This window comes from Tachysurus fulvidraco, chromosome 20, assembly GCF_022655615.1.
Source record: "Tachysurus fulvidraco isolate hzauxx_2018 chromosome 20, HZAU_PFXX_2.0, whole genome shotgun sequence".
NCBI lineage: Eukaryota > Metazoa > Chordata > Actinopteri > Siluriformes > Bagridae > Tachysurus > Tachysurus fulvidraco.
The window spans coordinates 18644841-18668559 of record NC_062537.1 but is presented as its reverse complement, the minus strand read 5'-3'; the positions used below and the strand labels follow the sequence as shown (position 1 = coordinate 18668559).

At 42.7% G+C, this 23719-nt stretch overlaps 1 protein-coding gene across 5 annotated transcripts in view; it reads right to left on the bottom strand.

The window, feature by feature from the left end:
* Positions 1-23719, bottom strand: part of depdc5 (DEP domain containing 5, GATOR1 subcomplex subunit) — a 42002-nt gene that overhangs the window by 1110 nt on the left and 17173 nt on the right. Inside the window, exons 16-40 of one of the 5 annotated variants that reach the window (XM_047804476.1) lie at positions 22982-23043; positions 22841-22911; positions 22149-22218; positions 21808-21844; positions 21569-21689; positions 21210-21448; positions 20206-20406; positions 19898-20033; positions 19571-19650; positions 16901-16954; positions 12028-12211; positions 11337-11497; positions 10882-11002; positions 9990-10157; positions 9681-9900; positions 8865-8998; positions 7346-7466; positions 6228-6290; positions 4910-5034; positions 4532-4600; positions 3905-4037; positions 3661-3766; positions 3314-3532; positions 3015-3184; positions 2594-2765 (exon numbers count right to left, since the gene is read on the bottom strand). In XM_047804476.1, coding sequence (XP_047660432.1) covers positions 2594-2765; positions 3015-3184; positions 3314-3532; positions 3661-3766; positions 3905-4037; positions 4532-4600; positions 4910-5034; positions 6228-6290; positions 7346-7466; positions 8865-8998; positions 9681-9900; positions 9990-10157; positions 10882-11002; positions 11337-11497; positions 12028-12211; positions 16901-16954; positions 19571-19650; positions 19898-20033; positions 20206-20406; positions 21210-21448; positions 21569-21689; positions 21808-21844; positions 22149-22218; positions 22841-22911; positions 22982-23043 — 3237 coding nt within the window. Of the gene's footprint in view, positions 1-2593; positions 2766-3014; positions 3185-3313; positions 3533-3660; positions 3767-3904; positions 4038-4531; positions 4601-4909; positions 5035-6227; positions 6291-7345; positions 7467-8864; positions 8999-9680; positions 9901-9989; positions 10158-10881; positions 11003-11336; positions 11498-12027; positions 12212-13583; positions 13631-16900; positions 16955-19570; positions 19651-19897; positions 20034-20205; positions 20407-21209; positions 21449-21568; positions 21690-21807; positions 21845-22148; positions 22219-22840; positions 22912-22981; positions 23044-23719 lie in introns of those variants that run through there. The other 4 variants (XM_047804478.1, XM_047804477.1, XM_047804479.1 and 1 more) reach the window with 4 other exon arrangements.

Here is a 23719-nt window from a genome sequence, read left to right as displayed (position 1 = left end):
GAGAAAAAGAGAGGGGCATCATCGCATCCTCTCCCAGCCTCTTCCCTTGTTGTATCTCACCACTCTCATTCACGCTGTCAACTGTGTCTCGCGTATTGTGTTCGAAATGAACTTTTCTTTAAGCCCTTACGATGCCTCCTAAGCGCCGTGCCCCTGCGAAAGATTCCTCTAGTGAGCCGAAGAGGAAGAGGAAGATGATGACCATCAGTGAAAAGGTCAAACTTAGGGCCAATCCTACTTCGCGGATTTTCATCTATCACGAGGGGTTCCGGTCCCCATTGACCGCGATAAACGAGGGATCACTGTATATCAATTTGGCTACATTATCTAACCTCAAAATCTCTAAGAATATTCATTTGGCCAATGAAGAGAACAAAATTAAGACATTTATCTAATAGAAAACACAGAAAACCTACGCCATCAATTTTCTAAGCAACTTGAACGATATAAAAATACGCTCAGAAGGACGAGAGAACAGTACGTCCAAAATCAGCTTCAGTCTATTGAGAAATCTCTAAATTCTAACCCTTTCTGGCACAATTGGCATTTTACAATGGAACCTGAACAAGCAGCTTTACAACATGGAGACGTTCGGAAAAATAATTTTGTATAATAATCATTATTTTATAACAAAATAAACCCAAATGTATGAAAAAAAGATGACTATGGAACATACAATTGGTAAATACCAAAACCCATTAGACTTCACCATTACAGAAGAACTGACTGAAAATCCAGGCCTTGCAAAACAAAAAAGCAGGTGGACCAGATAGCATTTTGGATGAAATGCTCAGACAAACAGATCACAAATATAGCGTTCAGCGTCAGTTCAGGCAGGCCACATAGTCAAGCTCGGCTATCGGCTGATGTCAGATTTTCTAACCCCGCCCATCAGCTGATCTGAATCCTAAGCGCGCTATTGGTCCCTTTCAAACAGGGCGCCTTATTTAAATGCATTTTTCAGTCTGTCTGCTTGGCTGTTTCCTCTGCATTGCTGCAACCCACCTCCTCCCCTTGAAACTTTGTGTTTAACTTAATCAGTGTCATTCTGTTGTCACTGATGCAGGCTCTGTTCTAAATGGTGGGGATTTTGTCTTTCTCCTTCCCAGTTAAATGGGAGATTGTCCCCAGAAGCTGCTGCTGTTCCCTGAATAGCTTTCATGGAGCTCATGAAAAGGATGGGGGAATTCAGAACAGAGCCATACTGCCAAATGTACATTTTATAAGCTTGCAAATAAAAAATTTCGAAGAATTGACTCAAGTGATCCTGACTGAAATGAAGATTAAAACATACGATATCATAAAATTTGGACGATTAAATTTGGAAATAAAGACTCAGTCTTTATTCTGACCCTCACAAAACACACACACTGTTTTGCACACTTTTCTGCTGTTTTTGCACATATTGTACAATATCTCAGCCTTTACACACATACTATACAATATTTCAGTCATTTGCTGTTTTTTGCACAACTCTATATATTATCCCAAGGACCTGCTGCTAAGAAATTGTGTTCATTCTAATGTTACTGCATGAAATATTGTTTGAACATTCAGTATTCTCACACAGTATATACACACAGTATATACACACAGTATACACACACATTATACACACACAGTATACACACACAGTATACACACACAGTATACACACACATTATACACACACAGTATTCACACACAGTATTCACACACATTATACACACACAGTATATACATACATTATACACACACACAGTATATACACATACTGTATATACACCGGTCTGTCGGCGCTGTTTTGTTCCTGTTTACTGTCTTCTGTGTATTGCATTTTTTGTACTTTTTGTATTGTCTTGTAACTTTATGTCTGCAGTGTCTTTTGTCCTGCACTGTCTTGTCTGTCTTGTTTGTCTTGTCCTGCACTGTTTGCACCAGGTTGCACAGTTGCACTTTATGTGGCTAAGACTACTTACATGTCCTTAGCCCTGTCTTTGTTTTATGTAGCACCCTGATCCTGGAGAAACGTCATCTCATTTCACTGTGTACTGCGACAGCTATATATGGTTGTAATGACGATAAAAGCTTCTTGACTTGACTTGACTTGACTCGACTCAGTCACAGTGTTAGTCATTGCTGTCCACTATCACCAACCCTCTTCAACATCTACAATAATGAATTGGCAAAATTACTAGAACAATCACTAGCACCCGGCCTCACACTATATGACTCCGATATAAAGTTCCTTCTCTATGCAGATGATCTGGTCCTGCTGTCTCCCACAGAGGAGACTCTACAGCAGAACCTCCACGTCCTGCATACCTTCAGTCAGACCTGGGCCCTGACTATAAACCCAACCAAAACAAAGTTCGACCCAGAGGTTAGGGAAAAGAGACGCAATTTTACCCTCGAGGTAAACAAAATTGATCGTGTCACAAACTACACATACCTTGGGCTGAAATTCAGTGCAAATGGGAATCTCACACTTTGAGCTTTTAGTTTGTTATCCTTTTATTTGTTGGTATATTTATTAGATTGTTGAGCTCATGATTTGTTTTCATTCCTTGTTATTTTAAATGCGTTGGCGATACGTGTGCAATTTAGTTCTCACCGTCGAACAGGTTTTCGCTGGCGTCTTTAAGCAGGCACTGGATGTTGAGGGGGATAAAGAGCTGAGCACGCAGAGGGTCTCCGTACAGATATGAGGGCAAAGCGAACGGCACCTCCAGTGACGGCACCAGCAGAAAACCGCATGACGCTGCCTTCCTGTGCCAGCCTTGAACCTGCCAGAACACCAAAATACATCTCATAGTGCTCAAAACACACACACACACACACACACACACACACACACACACACACACACACACACACACACACGACCCTGCAAAGACTTTACCAGTGTCTTTCTTGGTTTTTCATATTCTGTTCATTTTTCTTTGAAAATGTCAATTTTATTAACATAAAGTGATTGATTTCTTTCCTAAGAATTGTTTTTGTACTTATGAGGTGATTCCCATGTGATTACTGACCATCTCGAAGAGAACCGCTGCCGTCACGGCCATCCAGTGCAGCTTGATCTCGAAAGCTGTGTTGGGTGAGAAGTTACCATGGTAATAGCAACTACACCATTCGGTACGATCGCTGCGGTTGTTTACGTCTACGTCCAGAGTGACTGTCTTCTGCTCAGGTACTGTAGCAGCTGAGAGAGAGTGGGAGAGAGAGAGAGAGAGAGAGAGAGAGAGAGAGTGAGCTAGCTAACAGGGGGGTGTGTCGTTGCCAATACCTAGCAGAGAGCCGTGGGCGGAGCCATGTGTGAGGTAGCGTGTACCTAGCAGGGCAGCGGCTTGGCTGCGTCCCCCGAAGCTGCGGCTGAAAGAGCTGTGACGGCTGGCGTACGAGGCGGGTCGGCTAGGCAGCCACGGCAGCAGGAAGGTGGGCAGATCACAGGGGCGAGTCTCCTCCATTGCCAACGCCACCTCGAACCATTTCCTTTGGAACAGCGCCAAGTCGTCGAGCGCCGCTGCAGAGCTAGAACTGCTGCATGGAGCTGCGGGATCAGGACAGGGGTCAGTGGCATTGAGTCTTCAGGTCCATGGTTAAATTCTGACTAAATAACATCAAATAACACTTCTAAGCTGAAGTACTGTTGACACGCGGTCCTGACGTGACGCTCACCCTTCTCGTTGTCCTTATCCACAATTCTGTAAAAGTAGAAGCCGTAGACGAAAGTGCGCATGGCCTCGCCGGACGCGTGAACGATCAGACCATCGTCTAACATTTTCTACAGAAACACCACGATCACAGAGTGAGAGGGAGAGAAAGAGGGAGAGAGCGAGAGAGAGAGGTGCACTCAATAAAACACTAGATAAATGTACAAATTACAGGGAGAGGAAGTGCTCCAGAACATCAGACTGTGTACCTGCATGATCTCCACAGCGATGCCCTGCGTGGCCACGTTCTCAACAGTGTTCATCAGCCATTGAACCACCTCTGCACTGATAAAGCAGTTAGGAGGCAAACCCTTCTGTTCTGGCAACAACTGAACACCTGTACTGTACACACACACACACACACACACACACACACACACACACACACACACACACACACACACACGGAGTTATCTTTCACAGATTTATTATTGTGGCCTTTTTAATTTGATTGTGAAGTTTCCGAATTATTATTTTTTTTATCTAGACTCATAACCGAATTGACGGTTTTTGCCTTTTTTTAAAATCCCCATTTAACTTTCGTCCCACTTAAAAGCTTCTGAGTCACATGTTGTTCAGTTTCTGGCTGCGTGTCTGTTGCTAAGCATCGAGCAGTCGTCGTTTAACACTGTACACATCTGGAACCACAACGCACCAGAGTAGAGTTTCCTAACCCTGAGTAAAAACCTTGTTCCTTTAGCCGAGGGTTAAAAGAGGTGTTTAGGACAACAAGGACCCGGAGTTAAGCTGTGTGTGAACTTCACTATGTCACTATGAGTCGTGTCCTTCTGAACAGATGATTCATGAAAACGCCTTGGTGGTGTTAGGACTCTTACTTTGGGTGTTTGATGGCCTCCAGGATCTCCAGCATGGTGGAGGAGGAGGACAGGCTGTCCTGCTGAGCCCTGAGACGAGGAGAAGAACATCATCAGAACAAAGACGAGACTGTTTCTTTCCAGATTCTCTCGTTTCATATCTTAATAAAAACACAAGCTACTCAATCAGTACTCATTAGCTACTTTATGCTCGGAAAATCATATCGACCAGTTGCCTAGCAACAACAATCTGACCACATGAAGAGCGAGTTTGTCATGTGGTCCCATGTCCCATGTTACACACATTCGGCGACATGTGAACACATCATGAGACGAAAAGAATCGTGTTCTTAGTGTCTTTTTATTTAGTGCTTATTCATTTAAATACAGTGTATTTACCCCGGTTCAGGCCCAGAAGCAGGGTCCGTAGCACCGCCCACCACCATCCTGTCGTTTGGTAGGTTCCCTCCTTTCTCTGCTGAGCCAGAATCAGCAGGATTGGATGCAGGAAGCTCAGTCGGCATCTTCAGGAAGCAACCGGACAGTTAAATACACCTGTCTTTACTAATCAACAAATAAATACCAAACTATTTTTTATATGAGAAATGAAAAAGTCTCAATTAAAGGCAGGGTCTCCGATTTTTGAGAAATGCTTCCGAAAACTGAGTCGGGCCGAATAATAAACAAAAATCAAAACAAACGTGTAGCCAATGAGCAGAAAGGGGCGGGGCTTGTCAATATGTGGCGGAGAGAGTGTTCGGTGCGCATGTGTGACATTAGCAGAAAGCGGGTTTAACATTGACATGGAGGATAAAAACAAAGAAAGAAAGAGAAGAAAGGCTTACGATAAGGACAAGAAGTAGGACGTGTTAATATAGGATCAGCTTTCCAGCGCTGGAGAGAACTGAAGGAGCAGGAAGTTGGCCACATATTCACAGGTTGGAGTTTCCCGAGTCAATAACTCCTGAGCTAAACGCTGTTACTACACAAATAACACCTCTTTTCTATCGTAGTGATGTAGAGAGGCAGCTACAACCGCGTTTTGTGTAGTAACAGCGTTTAGCTCAGGAGTTATCGACTCGGGAAACTCCGACCTGTGAATATGTGGCCGACTTTACTTAAGACGCCGAGGCGCTTTTTTCCTTCTCGATAGGTGAGTAACGTTGGTTTTGCTTTGTTACACAGAACTAATATATGCCTTTGTCCTTTACATCATTATGCTTGTGTGGCATTTTTGCTTGTTTGTTTATCTGCAATCGTATCGTTCTTCCCTTCAGCTATGATAAAGACACGTTTCTTTCCATTAGTCGCCTGGGTTACGGTATGTATGTGTGGGCGGAGCTATCGATACAGGGGTGGGACCCGTTCGGGTTAGGGCCGTGTTTGTTTTGGTGATTTCAAATGTCATCATTGGCTTTCAAACATCAGAGACCCCGCCTTTAATTTTATGAACATGCAACAAATCTGAAGCTACACATTTGCAATATGGAGAAAAAATAAAAGTAAAAATCATGCAGGTGAGGGCCGGGGAATATGACCAGATAATGCTGATGTTGTAATAAATCAATCATGATCCATCTTATAAGGTTTATTTCGAATAGCAATACCGAACTAAAATAATGTAGTAAGCGGCGAAATCCTTCAGAAAAACACAGAAGCAAACACATCATGGCTGTATCGCGCAGGGCGGAAACGAGAGGCCGAGGACGTTACTGACCTGAGAGTGAGACAGGTAGGAGGAGCGAGGGCTACGAATAAAATCCAACATGAATGCAGCATCCTGTTAGCGTACAGGAAAAGAACAAAAAAAGACAAAGCCATAGAGGGACAAACAAAGAGACAGAAGTGAGAGAGAGAGAGAGAGAGAGAAGAACCCAGGATGTTGAATTTTTTCGCCCGGCTGGAAGACTTCAGTGCTGCACGGTTTCAATTTTTACATTTTATCTCATTTTTATACAACTCAGCAATTGAGGGTTAAGGGCCTTGCTCAGGGGCCCAGCAGTGGCAACCTGGTGGACAAGGGAATCAAACTCACAACCTTCTGATTGGTAGCCCAACACCTTAACCACTAGGCTACCACATCACCCAACTTTGTACAGTATCATTGTGCAACACAACTTTCCACTTAAAGGGAAAATCAGAGCTACGACCTTGATCCTGTTACCAGTTCAGCAAAAAAAATCATCTAACAATAATATAATCTTCTGATTGTAGCTAGAATATTAGTTCATCAGCAGCTACCGATCTGAGTTATAAATGCATCAGCACTGACATGACGTTACAATCGTTAAGCTTTACACCAACACGCTGTTTTATACCGTCCTTTGTTGCTAATATACCGGGTTTAGCTAATAGTGAGAACTGTGCAGTTCTGACTTCCTTCCATTTAAAGTCAGAAGACAAAGGACATGAAAAGCAAAATCATACAAAAAAAAAAAAAACCCACACCAAAAAGATTATAATTGGAATCACCATTGTGTAACATGATTCAGGAAAACGTTCAAGACAAAAACCGAAGAACAAACACAAAAGAAGGTCAGATATGTGCAGCAATGACAGGGGTCCAAGCACTCTTACGGGAAGGGTGGGAGGAGAGGGGCGTAAGCGACCGGTTGGAGATGAGCTCAATAAATAAATAACAAGTTTACAAAATAGACATAGAATGACTTAACTGACTATAAGGCAAAGGTCAGGAAGATAAATAGTAAATAAATAGTAAAAAGAACAGAAATTAAAACTAATAGGGAAGAAAGAAAGAAAGAAAGAAAGAAAGAAAGAAAGAAAGAAAGAAAGAGCACACACACATCTCGCTCCCCATTTAAAGCAATCTGTCACCTTTCTAGGGCTGTCAACATAAGTAGTTGCCATGGTAATGACAGCAGTAGCATCACTGAATGACGTGTTTGCTTTAACCACCACCGCACACTGAGAGGCGGCCTGCTGCTCCTCCAGAGTCCTGCCGAGAGAGAGAGAGAGTGAGAAACAGTGTGTGTGTGTGTGTGTGTGTGTGTGTGTGTGTGTGCGTGTGTGTGTGTGTATGTGTGCGTGTTTTTTTAACCCAACATTGGCAAATTAATTAGTATATGAAAAATGAGATACCAATCACTCTATTTCCCCATCAGTATTAAAGCTGCAGCCACAGCCACACACACACACACACACACACACACACACACACACACACACACACACACACTACAAAAACTACAAATGCTTAAATCCTGTTAATTGAAATAACACAAACTTTATACTTTATGATTTCTCTGCATTTCTCTACCTATGTGCTCGTTAGCTAATTAGGTTAAATTAACTAACCACTAATGACATAAAAAAGCTAAATCTTTGTGACCGTTTGTAAATAATAATAATTCCAGTAGAGCTGGACATGAACTAGGTGCTACAGGTCAGTGTTGTAATGTAACTGAGTACAAATACTTTCGTTACCGTACTTAAGTAGAAATGTCACGTATCTGTACTTTACTTCGCTATTTAAATTGGTCAACTTCCACTTTTACTCCACTACATTTCCTAGATAAAATGTATACTTTTACTCCGTTATATTTCCACTAAGCATCTTCGTTACTCGTTACTACAACAACAAAAAAATCATAAGAAATGTGTGCGACTACAATAAGGGAGGTTTGAGGATTCACCGCTCCTAGAGTGTCCTACTGGAGGCATTTATCTACAACGGCGGCAGCCGAAAGCAACCAAAAGCAGTGAAATGTCACTATTCTTATTACCAGAGTTGATAGCACAAACAAAATATTAATGCAATATCAATACTAAATAAAAATAACATTGATTGATTTGGTCTTTGTCTTGTGAATATTTTTTTGTATTAATGATTGCATTCATTGGACACACTGTCTGTAGAGAATGCACACATACATCATTACATCATGCATAAAATTTTGGTGTCCACTTTTGCCATTTTAAATAACACCATAACTTTTGGCTTACTATGTAGTCATATAATATATAATACAAAACTCTTCTTGCTTTAAATTCTCACTGAGGTTTTACCCCTAAAGATGAAACCCTAGAACTGCCCCTGCTCTTATGCCTACTGAAAATCACTGAAATTTTACTTTTTACTTTTACTTCAAATACTTAAGTACATTAAATATCAGAAAAGGACTTTTGATACTTAAGTACAGTAAATATCAGATACTTTATGACTTTTACTTGAGTAATATTCTAAAAGGTGACTTTCACTTCTACTAAAGTCTTTTTCTAGTACGATACTTGTACTTATACTCGAGTATTGCTTTCTAATAATACTTTAACACAACACTGCTACAGGTGATGCTATTACCATGGCAACATGGTATAAGGATGCAGGAGGACTTACTTGTGAGTCTGATCCAGCTCGAGCAGTGTAGTGAGAGCCGACACACCTTTCTTACCCATCGGAGGTGCTAGAGGCTCTGCATTGTAAGGAGAGAGTGGTGACGTCACCTGAAGACCCTTTATGGCTCCTCCTTTCTGTCGACACAGTAGCAACAACAAGAGTAGTGAAAAGTTTTACTACACTGCATTCATGTCTGTACAGGAGGTGTGGTCTCTGTGTGTCAGTCCTACTGATGGAGGCGTGGTCTGTGTGTGTCAGTCCTACTGATGGAGGCGTGGTCTGTGTGTGTCAGTCCTACTGATGGAGGCGTGGTCTCCGTGTGTCAGTCCTACTGATGGAGGCGTGGTCTCCGTGTCCGTCAGTCCTACTGATGGAGGCGTGGTCTCCGTGTCCGTCAGTCCTACTGATGGAGGCGTGGTCTCCGTGTCCGTCAGTCCTACTGATGGAGGCGTGGTCTCCGTGTCCGTCAGTCCTACTGATGGAGGCGTGGTCTCCGTGTCCGTCAGTCCTACTGATGGAGGCGTGGTCTCCGTGTCCGTCAGTCCTACTGATGGAGGCGTGGTCTCCGTGTCCGTCAGTCCTACTGATGGAGGCGTGGTCTCCGTGTCCGTCAGTCCTACTGATGGAGGCGTGGTCTCCGTGTCCGTCAGTCCTACTGATGGAGGCGTGGTCTCCGTGTCCGTCAGTCCTACTGATGGAGGCGTGGTCTCCGTGTCCGTCAGTCCTACTGATGGAGGTGTGGTCTCCGTGCTGGTCAGTCCCAGTAAAATAGAGGTGGCCTCTGTGCAGCAAACTACAGCCATCTTGTCTACTCACTCGGATAATACGATCAGATCGATGTCGTCTCCGGATTCTGTTCAGCCCCTCTAAAAAGCGTATGAAGCCATCAAGCAGAGTCCAGTCTCCAGACCCTGCCGCTGCCCCTGGACCCTCCCCATACACATCCCAGTGGCCCTCACCGTCTGCCACACGCCTGGCTCCGCCTGCTGGGAGCAACAGGAAGCGGGTACGCCAGAACTTTAGAGAATCTATAAGGCTGTGGAGAAGAACAGATAGTGAACTCCAGCAGCACCTGTAGTAAAGTATAGAAAAAAGAGAAGATCCTTGGTGACAGTGACGGTGCACCTGAAGTCCTCAGAGCCGGCCGAGCAGATGTACTGGTCCAAGTAGTTCCATTTGTACTCCTCCACTCTCTCGTGACTGAACTCCACCCAGCAGGGCACAAAATGGCCATCAGCATGAGGGGGGCAAAGACTGTAACCGTACTGAATCTGGATGGACTCATATGGATACCTACAACACACACACACACACACACACGCACACACACGCACGCACACGCACGCACACGCACGCACGCACAAGCATGCACAAGCACGCACACGCACGCACACATACGCACGCACACACACGTACACACACATACAACACACACACACACAAAGACACATACACAGACACATACATACACACACACAGACACATACATACAACACACACACACACACATACATACAACACACACACACAGACACATACATACAACACACACACACACACATACATACATACATACATACATACAACACACACACATACATACATACATACATACATACAACACACACACACACATACAACACACACACATACATACAACACACACACACATACATACAACACACACACACATACATACAACACACACACACATACAACACACACACATACATACAACACACACACATACATACAACACACACACATACATACAACACACACACATACATACAACACACACACATACATACAACACACACACACACATACAACACACACACACATACATACAACACACACACATACATACAACACACACACACATACATACACACACACACACACACACACACACACACACACACACACACACACACACACACACACACATAGAGTAACTAAATGCTTGCATTTCTTTTAGCAGTGATACTAATTGAATTAGCAGAGAGAGCCTGACTTGGGAAGGTAGCGTGTAACAGTGATGATTTTGTCTTTTAGACAGACTTTGTGGAAAGTTCGTCCCATACTGAGCCAATACTGACTCTCCTCTTCCTCGGCTTTCCTCCGAGACACCAGACCTGAAATTGATAGAAATGTCATTTTTCCAGGACCACAAGGAAACACTTAATAGTACAGAGACACAGTTGTGCAAAAAACAATACAGCGTGAGATTCAAAACAGTAAACAGACTGATAAGAACAGACAATAAATATAGAACATCATTGTTTTGTTATTGTATTGGGGGGATACTGATGGAAGGGGAAGGAGAGAAAAGCAGAGAGAGACAAAGGGACAAGGAGACAGAGAGAAACCACAGATAGAGAGAGAGAGAGAGGGAGAGAGAGAGGGAGAGAGAATGAATACATTATGTGCAGCAGAGAGCTGTTGCCCCTCCATCTGCACTTTATTCACCCCTGGAGTAGAGAGGGCTGCTGCTGAGGGGCGGAGCCACTGTAGGCGGAGCTTTCCTGCTGTTGGGCTGGACGATGATCTGAAAGCCCTGCATCAGCCTCTGGCAGATGAACTCCTCAAACACACGTGGAGCACTAATCACAGGGGCCTCGTCATCACGCCTGACACACACACACACACACACACACACACACACACACACACACACACACACACACACACACACACACATACACACACACACACACACACACACACACACACATACACACACATACACACACATACACACACACACACACACACACACACACACACACACACACACACATACACACACACACACACACACATACACACACATACACACACACACACACACACACACACACGTGCAATTATTTATTCAAATTCAATTCATTTTATTACGCTTTTAACAATTCACATTGTCTAAATAAATATATATAAAAAGAAGATAAATAAAAAATAAGAATAAAAAATAAATGAATACATACAATGAAAGTTTAAAATTAATGTAAAAAAAAAAGAACTTAAAATGTAAAAAATACTATATATCTTTATATATATTAATCATAATCCTTTTTTTAAATGTTAGTTTTATTTATTTATTGTATTAATTTACAGTTCAGGATGTGTGTGTGTGTTTGTGTGTGTGTGTGTGTGTGTGTACCGCTCCAGGTCAGTGTGTGGCAGTAGGTCATAACAGCCCTCGGTGTAGTCGTTCTGCAGCGACTGCCGTTCAGGGAAATAGTCAGTGGTGAGAGGGAGACAAGCCGGCGTGGTCAGAGACTTCCAGTCCACGCCAACTGTACAGCAGAACGAAGGCACTGTAGGAGGGGCAGAGAGCTGCAGGACTTCAGGAGCACACACACACACACACACACACACACACACACACACACACACACACACACACACACACACACACACACACACACACACACACACACGCGCACACAGGAACACGCACACAGGAACACGCACGCAGGAACACGCACGCAGGAACACACATACGCAGGAACACGCACAACACGCACACGCAGGAACACGCAGGAACAAGCACACACAGGAACACGCACAGTCACAAGCACACGCAGGAACACGCACAACACGCACACGCAGGAACACGCAGGAACAAGCACACACAGGAACACGCACAGTCACAAGCACACGCAGGAACACGCACAACACACACATACAGGAACATGCACGGTCACATGTGCACACGCAGGAACAAGCACACGCAGGTACACGCACACGCAGGAACACACATACGCAGGGACACGCACAACACGCACACACAGGAACATGCAGGAACAAGCACACACAGGAACACGCACAGTCACAAGCACACGCAGGAACACGCACAACACGCACACGCAGGAACACACATACGCAGGAACACACACAACACGCACACGCAGGAACACGCACAGTCACAAGCACACGCAGGAACACGCACAGTCACAAGCACACGCAGGAACACGCACAACACACACACAGGAACATGCACAGTCACAAGCACACGCAGGAACAAGCACACACAGGAACACGCACACGCAGGAACACACAGGAACACGCACAGTCACAAGCGCACACAGGAACATGCACACGCAGGAACACGCACACGCAGGAACACGCAGGAACACGCACAGTCACAAGCGCACACAGGAACACGCAGGAACACGCACAGGCAGGAACACGCACAACACACACACACAGGAACATGCACAGTCACATGCACACGGAGGAACACGCACACACAGGAACACGCACAACACGCACACGCAGGAACACGCACAACACGCACACGCAGGAACACGCACAACACACACACACAGGAACATGCACAGTCACATGCACACGGAGGAACACGCACACACAGGAACACGCACAACACGCAGGAACACGCACACGCAGGAACACACACACGCAGGAACACGCACACGCAGGAACACGCACACGCAGGAACACGCACACGCAGGAACACGCACACCCCCCCAAAAGTATTTAAAAAAAAAAAAAAAAAAAGCCATACAAAACGCCAAACAAATGGACAGAGAGAAAAAAAAAAACAAATAACAAGACAGACAGAAAGAAGTCCAGTTTTATCGAGACACACAATAACACAAAGGGAAAAAAAGAAAAGAGAAGAGAGAAAAATAGAGGGAGGGAGGGAGGGAAGAGAAAAAGGAGGCAGTGGGTTACTCTGGTGCTCTTCATTGTGTCTGATGCTGCTGGTGCAGTCTATAGCGTGCGCAATTAATCATGCACTGTGGGATTAGAGGGAAAGTCGGTCAGTCACACACACAAACAGGCAACGTGGATTACAAAATACACACAGAATTTTCCAGAGTGCACATGACTCGAGAGCGTAGGACACGAAGCACACGCCGGGGTAGAAGACAGCCCTCGGCACAAGTGTTGATTTGCTTCCATGCTTCTTCTTTAAGTGCTGCTTTTACACTGTACCGTGAGGGATGGACATTTGCACTTTTTATTTTTAAGGGTTTTGATTTCACTTTTAATGCTTACACATAAAAATAAAACTGTAGGGATCATTTTCTTGCATCAAAAAAAAAAAGATGATCCTTACACCAATACGACATTTGTTTGACTGTATATTTATAATCGCACCCTCCCGTGTCACCCAGATGAGGATGAGCTTCCCCTTTTTCTTCCTTTACCAATTTAAGGGAGTTTTTCCTCCCCACAGTCACCTGAGTCACCTCAGACTTGCTCATTAGGGATAAATACATACACATTGTGAACTATATACAGTAATCCCTCGCCACTTCACGGTTCAAGTTTCAAAAATATTCAAAAATATTCATCGAAAAATAAAAATAAAAATAAAAACGTTTCCCAGGATGCCAGACAAAGAGAGAAACTCTCTCAGAGGCTTTGTACATACCCACGGGCACTCAGACAAGGCACGTGATTGGTTCCCGGTGCGAGATCTGAGCTGATTGGCTGCGCATCATCGCATCCTCTCCCAGCTTCTTCCCTTGTTGTATCTCGCCACTCTCATTCACGCGGTCAACTGTGTCTCGCGTATTGTGTTCGAAATTAACTTTTCGTTAAGCCCTTACGATGCCTCCTAAGCACCGTGCCCCTGCGAAAGATTCCTCTAGTGAGCCCAAGAGGAAGAGGAAGATGATGATGATGACCATCAGTGAAAAGGTCAAACTTAGGGCCAATCCTACTTCACGGATTTTCACCTATCGCGAGGGGTTCCGGTCCCCATTAACCGCGATAAACGAGGGATCACTGTATATGTAATAATAATCTTGAATTCTACATTATATTAATTCTTTATATTACTCCTTATGTTTACCTTCTGCTCTATGTTTATGTTCTGTAAAGCTGCTTTGAGACAATGTCTATTGTAAAAAGCGCTATACAAATAAACTTGAATTGATTTGAATTGAATCAAAACTAGTATAAACACCACTAACGAGGGCTGAATTACAATGTGAAAATTTTACCGTTAACAGTCTGGAAAACACAAACACACACACACACACACACACAAACAAAAATGCATGCAGTACATGCGAGTCGTGGAACACTGTGAGCGCAGCGTGGTGATTAATTTATGATTACAGTTAAATTGAAAATCCCCGAAAGACAAACCAGATCCTGAAAGAAGGAAGAAGTAAGAAGCTGGACGGCAGAAGAAACAGATGGAGGCTGTGTCCCAAACGCACTTCAGATTAACCTTCTTCCTCCATATTATTATAAAATACCAAATGCTACGTACAATCGTATGCATCAAAGTGTTTAAGCTGTTTGCTCTCTGATGTACGAAGGAAATCCGACCACGCACTGAGGCTAGACTACAATCTGTCATTTAGGACACAGCCGCAATCGGAGAACAGATGTACTGGAAACTCATCACACATTCACCACAAACTCTACCACAAACAGCACCCAATGTTCATTAAGGTGTTTACAACCATCTAGAACCTTCTGAACAGAAACAAAAAAAGAAAAGGAATTCCCTGGATCAACCAAAATCAGAAGAGGTCACATGACCATCATCCAGCGCTCCTTTCACATTCATCTGACTCTGTACATTTAATATATATATATATATATACACAGTATTTCCCAGACGGTGAGATACGTCACCTCTCATATGTGACGTCTCTGAGTCATTTTTTATGTGAATATAATAATAATAATAATAATAATAATAATAATAATAATAAGTGTTTAGAAATATTCTGGGCTGCATGCAGGTTTAATTTAGACTTCAATAACAATTAGCATAAAAACTGCAATATTTCGCTTATGATGTCAACAGGAAACGCTTCGATCTCATTGGCCGACCGAAATCCGTCTAAAATTAAATCAATGGTTGTTATGAAACTCAGATCGATGGTCGATGGTTGTTATGAAACTCAGGTTACAATGTGTGGAGAGGTTTTTGAAAAGAATTTACAAGATGTCGGTGCATAGATGTGAGCGAACTGACATTCAAGTGCAAAAGTTTGTATACCCATAAGGCTGAAATGAGCTGGATAAAGAAATCCGGTTTAACTTTTTTAGATCAAACACAATAGTAAAAAAAAAAGAAAAAAAAAACAGTTGAGTGTTAAGATTCTCTCTCATTTATTTATTTAAAAAAAATCTAATTAATTAACTTACATTATTTATTTATTAATATAATATAATTGCTTAAAAGCAATGTCCAAAAACATGCATGGTAGGTTGATTGGCATCTCTGGAAAATTGTCCGTTGTGTGCGAGTGTGTGAGTGAATGAGATGTGTGTGTGTATGTGTGTGTGCCCTGCGATGGGTTGGCACTCTGTCCAGGGTGTATCCTGCCTCGATGCCCGACGATGCCGAGATAGGCACAGGCTCCCCGTGACCCGAGAAGTTTGGATAAGCGGTAGAATGAACGAATGAATGAATGAATGTTTAAAATCGAACTAATTATTTAACCGAATATTTTTTTATATTATAATTAACAACATCTGGGTTTGAGATGGAAAAAAAGACTTAGAGCAAAACTGATGTAGCGCCGGGTAATGTTCACATCATAGATCAGAATAGGGGGTTGGGGTGGGGGGTGGGGGGTCTGATCTCTCTGACTCTCAAAGGCTGTTTGTCTGATGTTTGATGCGAATCCTCAGCTGTTAATATTAAAAATAACTCCGAGATCCAGGTTAATGACATTTTTTTTCTCTCAGCAGTTAAAGTGTAGTATAAAAGCCCGTGCACCCCCATATCACATACACCATATAACACACTCATGTAATGTCTTTGTTTCCCTCCACTTTGTCTGATTTTTTTTTAATCAGATTTTGTTTGTTAGTAAAAAAAAAGAAGAAAAAATCTAATGAAAAAAGTATAATGTGTGTTAATTTACAAAATACAGAAAAATACGATCCATATCACAGAAACTTGCATGTTAGTGTATAACTTTCTGATGAATAAACCAATGCAGGTTTACGTGACAATCGTGGATTTTGTAAACATTTCTGGAATGTTATGCACAATGCAGTGTGTTTTGGTGTCTGTATGTCTGACTCACTTGGATCCGAAATGCTGGAGCACTCATCGATAGAGCCGCGGTTGACGGGTGTACCTGCAGAGATGTTAGCGAGAAACTGCTCACAGAAAACTGTATGTGACGATGTAGGTGTAGTGTAGTGTAGTGTACCTGTGTGATGTAGGTGTAGTGTAGTGTAGTGTACCTGTGTGATGTAGGTGTAGTGTAGTGTAGTGTACCTGTGTGATGTAGTGTAGTGTAGTGTAGTGTACCTGTGTGATGTAGGTGTAGTGTAGTGTAGTGTACCTGTGTGATGTAGGTGTAGTGTAGTGTAGTGTACCTGTGTGATGTAGTTGTGTAGTGTAGTGTACCTGTGTGATGTAGTTGTAGTGTAGTGTAGTGTACCTGTGTGATGTAGTTGTAGTGTAGTGTAGTGTACCTGTGTGATGTAGGTGTAGTGTAGTGTAGTGTACCTGTGTGATGTAGGTGTAGTGTAGTGTAGTGTACCTGTGTGATGTAGTTGTGTAGTGTAGTGTACCTGTGTGATGTAGGTGTAGTGTAGTGTAGTGTACCTGTGTGATGTAGGTGTAGTGTAGTGTAGTGTACCTGTGTGATGTAGTTGTGTAGTGTAGTGTACCTGTGTGATGTAGTTGTAGTGTAGTGTAGTGTACCTGTGTGATGTAGTTGTAGTGTAGTGTAGTGTACCTGTGTGATGTAGGTGTAGTGTAGTGTAGTGTACCTGTGTGATGTAGGTGTAGTGTAGTGTAGTGTACCTGTGTGATGTAGTTGTGTAGTGTAGTGTACCTGTGTGATGTAGTGTAGTGTAGTGTACCTGTGTGATGTAGTGTAGTGTAGTGTAGTGTACCTGTGTGATGTAGTTGTAGTGTAGTGTAGTGTACCTGTGTGATGTAGTTGTAGTGTAGTGTAGTGTACCTGTGTGATGTAGTTGTAGTGTAGTGTAGTGTACCTGTGTGATGTAGGTGTAGTGTAGTGTAGTGTACCTGTGTGATGTAGGTGTAGTGTAGTGTAGTGTACCTGTGTGATGTAGTTGTGTAGTGTAGTGTACCTGTGTGATGTAGGTGTAGTGTAGTGTAGTGTACCTGTGTGATGTAGTTGTAGTGTAGTGTAGTGTACCTGTGTGATGTAGTGTAGTGTAGTGTAGTGTACCTGTGTGATGTAGTTGTAGTGTAGTGTAGTGTACCTGTGTGATGTAGTTGTAGTGTAGTGTAGTGTACCTGTGTGATGTAGGTGTAGTGTAGTGTAGTGTACCTGTGTGATGTAGGTGTGTAGTGTAGTGTAGTGTACCTGTGTGATGTAGTTGTGTAGTGTAGTGTACCTGTGTGATGTAGGTGTAGTGTAGTGTACCTGTGTGATGTAGGTGTAGTGTAGTGTACCTGTGTGATGTAGGTGTAGTGTAGTGTAGTGTACCTGTGTGATGTAGGTGTAGTGTAGTGTAGTGTACCTGTGTGATGTAGGTGTAGTGTAGTGTAGTGTACCTGTGTGATGTAGTTGTAGTGTAGTGTAGTGTACCTGTGTGATGTAGGTGTAGTGTAGTGTAGTGTACCTGTGTGATGTAGGTGTAGTGTAGTGTAGTGTACCTGTGTGATGTAGGTGTAGTGTAGTGTAGTGTACCTGTGTGATGTAGGTGTAGTGTAGTGTAGTGTACCTGTGTGATGTAGGTGTAGTGTAGTGTAGTGTACCTGTGTGATGTAGTTGTGTAGTGTAGTGTACCTGTGTGATGTAGGTGTAGTGTAGTGTAGTGTACCTGTGTGATGTAGGTGTAGTGTAGTGTAGTGTAGCTGTGTGATGTAGGTGTAGTGTAGTGTACCTGTGTGATGTAGGTGTAGTGTAGTGTAGTGTAGCTGTGTGATGTAGGTGTAGTGTAGTGTACCTGTGTGATGTAGGTGTAGTGTAGTGTAGTGTACCTGTGTGATGTAGTGTAGTGTAGTGTACCTGTGTGATGTAGTTGTAGTGTAGTGTAGTGTACCTGTGTGATGTAGGTGTAGTGTAGTGTAGTGTACCTGTGTGATGTAGGTGTAGTGTAGTGTAGTGTACCTGTGTGATGTAGGTGTAGTGTAGTGTACCTGTGTGATGTAGGTGTAGTGTAGTGTACCTGTGTGATGTAGGTGTAGTTGCAGTGTACCTGTGTGATGTAGTTGCAGTGTACCTGTGTGATGTAGTTGCAGTGTACCTGTGTGATGTAGTTGCAGTGTACCTGTGTGATGTAGGTGTAGTGTAGTGTACCTGTGTGATGTAGGTGTAGTTGCAGTGTACCTGTGTGATGTAGGTGTAGTTGCAGTGTACCTGTGTGATGTAGTTGCAGTGTACCTGTGTGATGTAGTTGCAGTGTACCTGTGTGATGTAGTTGCAGTGTACCTGTGTGATGTAGTTGCAGTGTACCTGTGTGATGTAGTTGCAGTGTACCTGTGTGATGTAGTTGCAGTGTACCTGTGTGATGTAGTTGCAGTGTACCTGTGTGATGTAGTTGCAGTGTACCTGTGTGATGTAGTTGCAGTGTACCTGTGTGATGTAGTTGCAGTGTACCTGTGTGATGTAGTTGCAGTGTACCTGTGTGATGTAGTTGCAGTGTACCTGTGTGATGTAGTTGCAGTGTACCTGTGTGATGTAGTTGCAGTGTACCTGTGTGATGTAGTTGCAGTGTACCTGTGTGATGTAGTTGCAGTGTACCTGTGTGATGTAGTTGCAGTGTACCTGTGCTAATGCTGCTGGCTGGACTACCAGAATAATCATCAGTTCCCACACTGTCTGCAGTCTGAGGGAGTCCTGTTCGCCTACAGACAAACACACACACACACACACACACACACACACACACACACACACACACACACACACGTGCGCACACACACGTGCGCACACACACGTGCGCACACACACGTGCGCACACACACGTGCGCACACACACACACACACACACACACACACACACACACACACACACACACACACACACAGTATATATTCTATTATACACTACAAGAACACTATAAGCTTAAGAATTTTGGGGCAGTGCCTAACCGGCCCATTGCTTCATGATAGGCCAGTTCCAGCAGCTCAGCAGAAGTGTGTGTGGGGTCCCGCTGCTCACTGCCCTGCAGTTCAGCCATGTTCTGCCTGGTCTGATGGTGGATCTGGATGGCTTCCCCAGAGGGACCTGTAACACACAAAACAGGAGCTGCCATATAACACATGCACCGAGCTTTCATTGGGGAACATGTTAAGTTTTCACATCTAAGGCATTAACATAGATGTATTAGTTATCGGTGGGCATGTGAATGCCTATGCATATGTGTGTATCTGTGTGTGTGTGTTTGTGCTACACTCACCGACAGGGAAGGTGTGCATCCAGCGGCGCCGGTTGGAGGTGAGCTTCATGGGCATGCGTGATGGAGCAAATGGATTGATGAGAGCTCTTTGTGGCGTGTAACCGCCCGGGCGGATGTGCAGCGTCGACTCAGCGCTGCCCACAGTGAAGCGTCCTGGAGCGCTCGAGTCCCGCTGTGACTCCACAAGCTTCTCTAGCAGCTCTGACACACACACACACACACACACACAGGGATCCAAAAAACATACCAGAGTTCCATCAGCTGTCAAACAATGCAACATCTGTCCATCCATTCCTCCATCTATCCACCAAGTGATCTGACCACTTTATCTATCTATCTATCTATCTATCTATCTATCTATCTATCTATCTATCTATCTATCTATCTATCTATCTATCTATCTATCAATTCATCCTATTTGTCTGTCCATCCATCAATTAATCTGACCACGTTTCTTTCCATCCATCCATCCATCCATCAATTCTATCGATCAGTCTGCCAATGCATCCTACCTACCTACCTATCTACCCATCTATCTATCCATGTTTCCATCAAATTTATATTGCCATCCATCAGTCCATTTGTTTTTTTATCCATACATCTTTCGTCCATGAGATCGGTCTATAATCCACTCATCCATCTATCTGTCCAGCTCTTTGACCATCCATCTACCCACATATCTATCCACCTGTTTATCCATCATCCATCCATCCACATGTCTTTCCACCTATTTATCCATCTACCTATGTGTTTCATCCAAGAAAAAAAGGGGGGGGGGGGGGTCTAAAGTCGTTTCTTTGACCTAATGTTTTAAATTCTATTACATATAGCATGTAATTTCCTCTGAGCAAATATTAGTCTAAAACAGATGCTTGTTACAGTGGGTTGTTTAATATTTTATGCGTCTCCACTTCTCCACTTCCTGATAAACTCTACAGGACGATAATGTTTTTGATCATGAAGATGATGATGATGACGATGAACACTGGGCATGGCACGCTTACCCATACCTCTGGCACAGCTGGTGTAGCCGAGGGAGCTGCTGACTTCGTACTGAGGCGGCTGGCGAGGTATCAGCAGGATGTTTGAGATGCGGCCCAGACTGTCGTCGGATGCAAGGCTGCGCTGCTCCTCGGAGCCTCCTACAGGACGGGAAGGAGGAGAGCAGCCACCGTAATGTCCTCCACCCACCTCCGCCGAGCACCAGCTCTTTCTAATGCTCGCCTCTTTCTCTCTGCTTGACCTGAGAAGACAAAAGAAAAATAACGTCTAAAGAAAACAATATTATAAACAACAATAACTGAAAGTTTTATACCGATTATTTGGAGTCTTTATCGATTTTTTTTTATTTTTTTAACCCTACCGGAAATTAGTTCCCCTCTGTGCTCTCGCAGGTCCAGGAAGTCTGAAGACCTGAGCATCGTGAGCATCGTAGTCCACCTGGATGGGAAGACTGCTCTCAGAGTCCCTAGGGGCTCCAAGAGCTTGTAATTAAAAATAATAACAAATACGTCAGTATAAATGATAAAGAAAATGAGCACAATAAACTTCATGCGTATGATAAAGAGGATAAACAAACATATTCCAAACCGATTTACTTACAGTGCTCTTTGCTGCTCTTTAACTTCTCCACATGGGGCTTGGAAATAAAGAAGGGTAAAGAAAAGTTTAAATAAATAAATGAATTAATTCATTTATACATATTTGGGTTTTAGTTAAATAATTCAATGTTATATATAATCATGTGTATTAATATATACAAATTTTGCAGCATATTTGTAATATTTAATTTTTAATAATTACAAAAAAAAACCCCACTGACTTCGGGGGTAAACAGCGCCCCCTGGTGAAGTGTAATATTATTAGTTGTTAAACACGAAAGTACAGTACAATCAACAGTTTTGTCTTTAAGAAAAATAACTCAACACAATAACACAACTCACCTTCTGACCTGCGAGTTTAATTCTGGGAGTGAACGAGCTGCACAAGCCTTGACTCTTGGACGTGTAGAAGCTGTGAAAATAATTAAAATAATCGTTACTATACAGTACAGGACAAGTTCACAGTAGTGTGTACCTTCTGCTTTCATTTAATTCATTATTTTCTTCTACCTTTTGTTTAATGAGCTTTATATACATAAATACACACACACACACACACACACACACACACACACACACACACACACACACACACACACACACACACATACACAGGTTTTAAGTAAAATTTGGCACAGTGATGGGGACAGGTTCCTTTTGGAGCACAAGAGCACTGGCTCCACCCACAGGGAGATACATGGTCAATAACTCTACATGTAGTTCTGTAGTAACGTGACACAAACCTTTATATTTACGGCATTTGGAAGACTCTATTATCCAGAGCAAATTTTATTTTGAGATAACATTTTATCTCATTTTACACAACTGAGCAATTAAAGGTAAGGGCCTTTCTCGGGGGCTCAGCTCAGTGGACATGAGGGTTGAGCTCACGGGCTTCTGATCACTAACCATGACACCTTAAACACCTTAGGCCAACTATGTCCCCACAAACCTTCCTCCGATACTTTGGGTCCATAAATTACAACTTTCTCTTTATTCTTTATGTACAGGAAGCTTTGTGTCTGCTCTCTGACCTGTGATTGATCCAGTGAGGCAGATTGTAGTCATCCAGTCTGGAGTCACCTGGTACCGTTCTGTTGTGTAGCTGTGGAAAGATGTTACAGTGTTATGTTATGCTGCAGTGAATCTGCACTAGATGTCTTTAAACCACAAACCTTAAAGAGTGGGACGGCGTGAAGCGGCTGCTCTCCCATACACACCAGGTCCACTCCGATACCTGTAAATCAAAATCACACGACTCAACACCACCCTCACCGTCAGAGACCGAAGATGACGACAACAACAACACCACAATCGCTCAGGGTTCGAGGTAAACCGGAAGGTCAGATGTTTCTGCTCAGCTTCTGATCAGTGATATATTAGTATTGTTATTTATTTAGTCAAAGTACATTTAAAATAAAAAAAAAGTTAATGATTTTTAAGGGTGTTTTTAAACAGATATTTAAAAGTATATTAATTTGCTTAATTAAAAAAAAGGAATGTTTTAAAATTATTAAATTTTTTGTACCACTAAAGGAAATATATGAATTAGCTTTTTATATAAATTAATAATTTGATTCTGTTTTAATTATTCATTTTAAATTAAAGTTTTTCAAATAATAATTCAAAACATATACAGAGACTTTAAGAGAGCGTTGAATTGTTCATAGCAAACAACATTAAATAAATAAATGAATAAACAATAAATAATATCATTAAATCAACTCACTATTAACTAAAGAAATTAATAGCTTGTCTCATTTATTTCAATTCTCATTATTTGTAATTTTTTAAATGTAAAGTTTTTATTGTTAAGTAAAGTATTAGGTATATCAATTATTTTCTAATAAATTCTCTATAAACTGTGATGTGTGGTGTGGTGTGTGTGGTGTGGTGTGTGGTATAAGGTGTGG